Here is an 8,949-nt window from a genome sequence, read left to right on the forward strand (position 1 = left end):
ATGTATGTATGTATGTATGTATGTATGTATGTACGTATGTATGTGTGTGTGTGTGTGTGTGTGTGTGTGTGTGTGTGTGTGTGTTATTTTTAGTCGTTTAATCGTTTCGTATTGGAAATCCTGTATTACCAACGGACCCAGGTGAACACACGCTTGCAAATCACCCATTTCACTTTCTATCGCGTAGTTAGCATACGTTGATTAGATAGTAATCATGTCGAAAATGATCGATAGGAATGTTGCCAAAATCAATATCCTCTGAGGGAAGAGGCTGAGTTGGTACTATCGCTTGTTCCAGCTGAACAGAGCCAGACTTTTGGAGAGACAAAAAAAAAAAAATGTTTGAATTTTATTTTAGATAAAGCGAAATCCATCCGTACCAGTACACGTGAACTTAACACACTCGCACACAGATGTACGCATGTGTGTGTGCGTGCGCGCGCGAGAGAGATAGATAGATAGAGAGAGAGAAGGAGGAAGAAAGAGTGAGGGAGGGAGAGAGGGGAAGAGAGAGTGTGTGTGGTAGAGAATTCGTTTCACAATTACATAGTTTCCTGTTCAGTCCCACTGCTCAGGCAAGTGTATGCTATAACTCCGGGCTAATCAATGATCACACAGAAACTGTAGGAAATCTGGCGTGTGTGTGTGTATATATATACACACATTTTTATTCATATATCCGGAAAAGAAGCACACTCTGAAGTATTGGAGCAGTAAAGTACTTTTAGGAAGTTGAAAGTTATGGCCGGTCACTAAATCACTATTGGTTTCACACCTGTAAAGCGCTTAGTATTATAGGTGACTCGTCACTCTATGGCCAACCATAATTTTTAACTTCTAATATATATATATATATATATATAATGTCCACTTTAGTGGTCAACGTTATATATAAAAATATACTTTAATCTCCTGAGATTGCAGATATTATTTCTGAATCTCTCTGATTCTTTAAATGTGCTAGCTTCCTGGTAATAAATCGATATTAATTAATATATGATTTTTTACCCTATGTTTTAATTCTCTCTCTCTCTCTCTCTCTCTCTCTATATATATATATATATATATAGAGAGAGAGAGAGTTGGCTGGTTCTTTATTTTACCGACTCCGAAACACGAAAGACAAAGTTGACCTCGGCGATATTTGAACTCAGAACATAAAGAGCCGGAAGAAATGCCGCTAAGCGTTTTATCCGACGCTCTAACAATTCTGTCAGTTCGCCACCTTAAATGGTTTGAAATTTCGGCACAAAGTTAGGGATTTAAGGGGTGGGGGCGGGATTAATCAGTTACATCAAACTCAGTACTTTATTTTATCAACCCCGAAAGGATGAGAGGCAAAATCAACCACAGTCGCATTTGAACTCACCATATAGAGGGCATGAATAAATGCCGTTAAACATTTTGCTCGACACGCTTACGATTGTGACAGCTCGCTGCCTTCATATTGGTTCCAAATTTTGGTACAAGGCCAACAATTTCAAGGGAGGTGTACGTCGATTACATCAACCAGGCCCCGTGCACATCTGGTACTTATTTCATCGACACCAAAAGGATGAAAGGCAAATTCAGCGGAATTTGAATTCAAAACGTGAAGACGAACGAAATACCGCTAAGCATTTTATCCGGTGTGCTAACAATTCTGCCAGCTCGCTGCCTTCATATTGAAATTAAAATTAACACAAACCAAAAGAATAAGACATACAAAACTGTAAAAACAATAGAGAATGAAAAAACAAAAAAAAAACAAAAACAAAGAAGGCTTGAGAGCTGGACATATGCTAAGTTCTTATCTGTACTTTTGTCATTCTTGTATTTCATTTTTTGTTGTTATTCTGCCACTGATCAAACACTCACACACATACACACGTGGATGCTCTCACATCCAAATACACAAAGAAACAGTCACCTACATAAATAAAAACACATATTGTAATACTCACACATTTACTCATGCACACAAATACACGTTCGCCCGTGATATAGAGGTTTGAAAAAAAAACAGAACAACAGGAAATAATGTGACGTCATCACTCATTTCAAGGTGATTTAGCTTTTTGCGATTACACAGCCATATGTAGGATACATACGTAAATATACATAATTATCTGTGTGTGTGTGTATATATATATATATATATATATAAAACACTCGCACGCACATATTTGTATAGAGGTATATATTCATATATATTAATATGTATACAAACACTGATGCATACCTCTCTTCCTCTCCTTTCCACCTACACACACATACATATATATATTCATATCTTTATATATATTTATACGCACACATATATAGATATAAAATACGTCTTTTGGGGATTATTTTTGAGCGATTAGTCGTTGATCATCCGGAAAGGTAAAAGAAAGAACAGGAATTTAGAACAACAAATATACGTAGACATAGCTATAAAAATACAGACGTGAAGAAATCATGTCTACTCTGACATTCGTTTTTTGCTTGTCTTTTATGCTTGTATCTGTGGCATGCCAAAGCTGTGACTTGCCTCCAAGTCTCTGGTGTTCTTCTCCTGAAATCGCAAAGAGATGTAATGTAAGTAGAACAACTAATGTCTTGTGTTTTTAAAGCGTTTTTTCATGTTTATAATTTTCAGATCAGTTCAGAAAAGTTAGAGTCTCGTACAAAATGGTTTTCGATGTTTCGGTTGCACTCTTTACGTTGTGAGGGCGAGTTCAAATCCCGCTGAGGTCAACATTGCCCTTCCTTTCCCTCTGGGTTCGATAAAATCAAATACCAGTCAAGTACTGGGGTAGATGTAATCATCTAAGTCTGCCCGCTCCACGTCTCTAAAATTGTTGATCTATCAAAATTTGAAACTATGAGACAGTGAGCTGGCAGAATCATTAGTGCGTCGGACAAACAAACCACTTAGCAGTTTTTCTTCTGACTAATTATGTTTTGAGTTCAAATCCCGTCAAGGTCAACTATGCCGTTTATCCTTTCAGAGTCGATAAAATAAAGTACCAATGAAGTACTGATGTAGATGTAATCGACTAATCCCGTTCCCGCCCCAGAAAATTGAATTTGCGCCAAAATTTTAAACCATTTAAGGCAGCGAGAAGGCAGAAGAATTGTTAGTGCGTCGCAAAAAGTATTTAGCAGTATTTTTTTGTATTTTTTGAATATTTTGTCCTGAGTTCAGATTCCATCTAGGTCAACTTTGCCTTTCTTCCTTTCGGAGTCGATAAAAATCAAATACAGTCAAGTAGTATGATCGGCGTCATCAACTTGCTCTCTCCTCTCAGAATTGCTGGCCATGTTCCAAAATTAGAAACAATTATCATCATCATCATCATGGATTAGTAGAATTGTCTGAACAGACTTGTTCGGGGTCCAAGCACTTCTGACTTGTGGAGTTGTCAAACTCTTGTTGCGTATAGGACTGATTTGGCTATCGATTGAATCTACCGTTAAGACTGTTCATCATCTTCCTTGGACAAGGAAGGACAGGCAGTTTTCTTCTGCCTTGTGTTCAAAAGGGCTAAAATTTGAGAATTCATAAATATATCTTAAGAGACAAGGGAATCGTTAGAGCATTTGGAAAATGTTTTGCAGTATATTTTTCTGGTTCTTTACATACTGAGTTCAAACCACGCCGATATAGGGGAAGAAAATACATTACTCTAAGACCGACTTGTTTCGAGATACAGTATTTCTAAAGTTATTTGCAGCAATGTCGGCACTTAGTAGCTTGAAAATATTAAACAGTTGGTGACGAATACTGATGTGACCTCTGTGGATAATTGCTACACGCTAAAGTCGGCCGTGCTAGCCATCGGAGGCATCGACATAAATGAACTACAAACGAAGAAAGAAAAACTCGGAAAAGAGGATCCGACGGCAACGATATAAAGAAGAAAAGGCATCAACACAAAACCTTGTTTCGAAATATCTTTGCATTTCCTATCAGTTATTTGTTGGCAGTTTGAAACTTGAAAATATTAAATTATGGAAGAAAATACCTTCCCATGAGTCCAACTTATTTCCAGATATCATATATGCAAGCAGTTATATGTTGCAATGCCGGCGGTTGCAAATTTGAAAATATTTAATTGGTAGAGAAGAAAATACATTAGCATAAGACCAATTTGTTTCAAGATGTTGTTTCCAAACAGTTATTTACGATAATGTTGTCAGTTAGATACTTGAAAACAGTAAATTGTTACGGAAGAAAATGCATTTAATATATTACCGACTCTTTTCGAGCTGTATTTCCAAACAGTTATTTGTAGCAATGTCGACAGTTATATGTTTGACAATATTAAACTATTGAAGAAGAATATACATTGCTATACGACTAACTTGTTTTCGCGATATCGTATTTCCATCCAGCTACCCATATTCTCGTAAGATTTAAATAATTGACGGTGAGACGTACAAGTAGAATGTATGTATGTACGTATATATGTATTGTAATTATTACTAGTCCTGTCAGCAGATGTAATCTTGGAAATATTAACTCAATAACAATAGGATTTACAGATAGAATGTTTACATCGAGATGGTATTAGGATTGCTTCTGACAGGTGTGAGCTTGAAGGGGTTAAATCGATATTGGCCAAAATCGATACTGATTACATCCGACAAGCGAGACAGAATTTTGTTGATAACGTGGTAATAACATATATAAAATACTTCATATTGGCCAAATACTCTACATCACCACCAGTTCCCTATACCCACGCCTTTGCGCCTATTCTCATCAATTCTTCGGCTATATCATACTATCAACTAACTGATCTTCTACTAAAATAGCAACACGAATTTTTAAGCGAACGTTGCTTTTTTTGTGTTAATCTTAATATCGATTTTTTTCTAGCCTACTCTCATACCACATTTCATTTTATTTTTAATTAAAGCGAGGGCGTTAAGGCTGTGAGTCAGTAGCATCGCTAGTACGCCAGACAAAAAATACTTAGCGGTTTTTCTTCCTACTTTACGTTCTGAGTTCAATCCCGCCGAGATCGACTTTGCCTTTCATCATTTTTCGGGGTCGATAAAGTAAGAACTGCTCAAGCATTGAGGTTGATATAAACGACTGCTCTCCTCCCCACTAAAAAATTTCGGTACTTTCTACTAATTCTATGGTAAAAAGAAAGAAATTAAAACGGGAAGTTAGCAGAATCATTAGAGCATGGAAAAATGCTTTCGGTATTTGTTCTGGCTCTTTACGTTCTAAGTTCAACTCCTGTCGCGTTTAATTTTGTCTTTCACCGCTCTGGGCTCAATATAACAAAGTACCATTCAAGTACTGAGGTCAGTGGTGGCCACTAATCTCCTGACCTCAACATTGCCGGCCTTGTACTTAAATGAAAAAAAAAAGCACTTTTAATTAAAGCGATGGAAACCGTGTGAAAAATGCGAGCAAGTGAAATAATATTCTTAAGATTATAAACCTGGAAAAGTACAGGACATGTTATTAAACTTGGAAAAGACAGGACAAGTTATTACGTCTGGTGAAGTACTGAACAAGAAATTTTTTACTTAAAATATTGCAGCTAAGGATAAAATTTGAATATTAAAAATTATTTGATTTTAATTTACAAAGTGACATTATAATTAAAAAAGGTACCATCATTTTGTTAAAATATTGACACACAAGAATATTTAAAAAACGAGAGCCAGAAGTACCAATATAACTAGTTTTATTCAAAGTAGAATAGTATATATGGTAGGCAAATTCATTATGTAAAAAATAGGCATTGGGTCAAGACTAAAAATGTTAAGACTTAGGCAATAGCTGAAGCAAATTTTACTGTGAATTCGTTATTATAGGTAGATTTTACTGTAACACATAACTAATTTTTGTATTATTCTATCTATTGTACTATGTATTAATATTATTTTTTATAACCTGTTTTCAAATTTCTAATTATTAACAATTGAAAAAAATGAATTTTTTTAAAGTGCAAAAAATGTTTTTAGTTATTTTTAATAGAAGTAACAAATAATAACAAATTGAAGTAATAACTTGTAATAAATTTTTTAGTTTTAATAAAAGCTGATATTTTCTAAATCTAAATATTTTATTTGAAATGTTATCCTTAGGTGCAATATTTTGAGTTAAATTTTTTTTGTTCTGTACTTTACCACATGTAATAATTTGTCCTGTACTTTTCCAGGTTTATAATCTTAAGAATATTATTTCTCTTGCTCGCATTTTTCCATGTAATATAGTTATGCTTAAATCGATAGAAGCTGTGTGTTTGTGTGTATACAGTTATTTACTTTAAATAATAATAGATAAAAAAAAGAAAACACTCGCGCACACATGTGCATATATTGATTTCTTATACAGAAGCAATGGAGGCGCAATGGCCCAGTGGTTAGGGCAGCGGACTCGCGGTCTTAGGATTGCGGTTTCGATTTCCAGACCGGGCATGGTGAGTGTTTATTGAGCGAAAACACCTAAAGTTTCACGAGGCTCTGGTGGCGAACCCTGCTGTACTCTTTCACCACAACTTTCTCTCACTCTTTCTTCCTGTTTCTGTTGTACCTGTAATTCAAAGGGCCAGCCTTGTCACACTCTGTGTCATGCTGAACCTCCCCGAGAACTACGTTAAGTCTGAAGGAACAACAGGTTTTCCCTGCATTTATGGTTGCTATTACTGTTGCTGATGTAGTTGTTGCTGTTTGAGTTGTGTTAAGGCGTCAGTAGCAATGCACATATTAACATTTGTTGTGGATAGAAGACAGATTGTTGTTGCTACCACAACTGTGTCGTCTTTCCAAATAACGAGGGCTAGGACCATATTGGTCTGTCTGGTCTGGAATTGTTAAGATCTGGTCCTATTTGATCTAGGACATCCAGCCCTTTCGCTGACAAGTTTTTTTCTGAAGGGATATTCACGTCCAGGATTGCAGTCTCTTCCTCTAGTGCCACCAGAGCCTGTTGTTTAAATTCTACAGCACAGCCACCACCTCCACCTTCACCACTAACCAAGAAATGTAGGTTGAAATTAAAAAGGTGTTTCTAACTCGGGACAATAGTATCCCTTTGCATGTGAACTTCTGAAAGGAATCGTACCTCTAACCACCCTTCATCACCTGGCATACAATGACGAAGTCTATGTTGCTCTATATGCTCCCGCCAGGCACTTTTCTACGTAGGCCTGTGTGAAATTTTCTATCCACCGGCTCTTCATCATCATACGCTTGTATAACACGTCTCCCGTTTTGGTTTGTTCCAGAACCACTTGTGTTACGATTAATAAAGCCTTCCTGCTCACTCTCAGAATGCATCTTTTAGTCTCTATCAACTCCTTCTTCTGGTCTTCTCATAAGATCAGCTCCGGGTAATATTTACGCTCTTGCAAAAAACAACAAGCTTATTGCAACGCTCTTGTAGCAGTTGTGAGTGTTATTGCTGTACCGAGGCCATAGTGAATGTAGTAATATTGATAGCGCCCATAATGCGAATGGCCAAGACGATGCTGTTATTATCGGTGAAGGTGCGTGCGTGACTTAGTGGTTGGATATTCGGCTCACCATCGTAAGGTCGTGAGTTCGATTTCTTGCGGCGCGTTGCGTCCTTGAGCATGACACTTTATTTCATGTTGTTCCAGTGCACTCAGCTGGCAAAAATGAGTAGTACCTGTAGTTCAAGGGGCCAGCCTTGTCATATCATGTGTCACGCTCAATCTCCCTGAGAACTACATTAAGGGTACACGTGCCCGTGGAAAGCTCAGTCACTTGCACGTTAATTTCATGAGCAGGCTGTTCCGTTGATTGGATCAATTGGAACCCTCGTTGTCGTAACCGACGGAGTGCCAGTACCATTGCCAGTAGAGAAAGTGGAAAAACACAGTGGTGGTGATGGTGGTAGTAGTAGTAGTAGTAGTAGTAGTAGTAAATAATCCGCATTCCCTAAAATACGGAAAGTAAACAGCTGTATTTCGTAATCAGAGTATTTTATCTTGAGTCCAGACATGTGTCCTTCATTCCTTTTAGATAAGCAACCGTAGATAAAACAAGTGCGTGAGGACGATGAGTGAAATACGTGTTGTAATTATTGAGGTAGAGCCATGCACTAATATCATTAACGGCTGTAGCGTAGATAGTTGGTGACAGAAGTATGTGTTTTATCATTTAAGTCTCCCATACATTAGTATGGTAGATTTAAAATCGAAATAAATATTATTTTAAATATAATCCCCTAAATATACAATGCTCCGAAGGCTTGACTTTTATTACTATTTATAAGAATTAAGTCTTTGGATTATAAGAATGTCATATCTATTCATAGAAAAACGTGTTCAAACATCGAGTCTCGTCCTGCCTGCCTTTAGGCTTTCGGGAATTTGGTTTCCATAGCAGCAAGCGGTACAGATACCCCAATTACATTAATTACATTTTTAATAGATACCTCTGTTCTAATGTAATGTAATAGTTATTGTTGTTCGTACATAATTCTTCCCCCAAATTTATTTAACTTCTGGAGAGTGTAAAAGAATTTTTCTCTTTAACCAGATAACAACATTGCCAATGTACCGATTTTCAAGGATTTAACGATAAAATATTGCTGTAATGTCTTCACATATTTTACGATTAGATTAAAACGTATTACTTATATATAAGGTTGGCTTGGCTGTGTGATAAATAACTACGTGATTCTTGAATGGATTCCACGATACGGAAGTTGAGCAGGTAACTCTAACTATAGCCTTGGGTTGACCTGTATCTCTGAGTGGTGAACTGTGTCTGTGTATGTATGCCTGTGTGCGTATATATGTAATATTTGTGTGTGTGTGTGTGTGTGTGTGTATGTATCTGCGCTTGCGCGTGTATGTATGTGTGTGTGTGCGCACGTGCACGTTTGTTTTCTGTTTTCGCCGCTCTAAAAAACGTTTTCGTCTTTATATGTTCAGCGTTTTCATGTCCCGTAACCTAGCAGTTTAAATAACAGAAATCAATGAGAAATAT

At 36.8% G+C, this 8,949-nt stretch overlaps 1 protein-coding gene across 1 annotated transcript in view; it reads left to right on the plus strand.

The window, feature by feature from the left end:
* Nucleotides 1-2,253: 2,253 nt before the first annotated feature.
* Nucleotides 2,254-8,949, plus strand: part of LOC106873375 (gamma-interferon-inducible lysosomal thiol reductase) — a 17,832-nt gene continuing 11,136 nt past the window's right edge. Inside the window, exon 1 of the mRNA XM_014920706.2 lies at nucleotides 2,254-2,559. Coding sequence (XP_014776192.1) covers nucleotides 2,440-2,559 — 120 coding nt within the window. The 5' untranslated portion in view covers nucleotides 2,254-2,439. The remainder of the gene's footprint in view (nucleotides 2,560-8,949) is intronic.

Source organism: Octopus bimaculoides, chromosome 7 (assembly GCF_001194135.2).
Source record: "Octopus bimaculoides isolate UCB-OBI-ISO-001 chromosome 7, ASM119413v2, whole genome shotgun sequence".
NCBI lineage: Eukaryota > Metazoa > Mollusca > Cephalopoda > Octopoda > Octopodidae > Octopus > Octopus bimaculoides.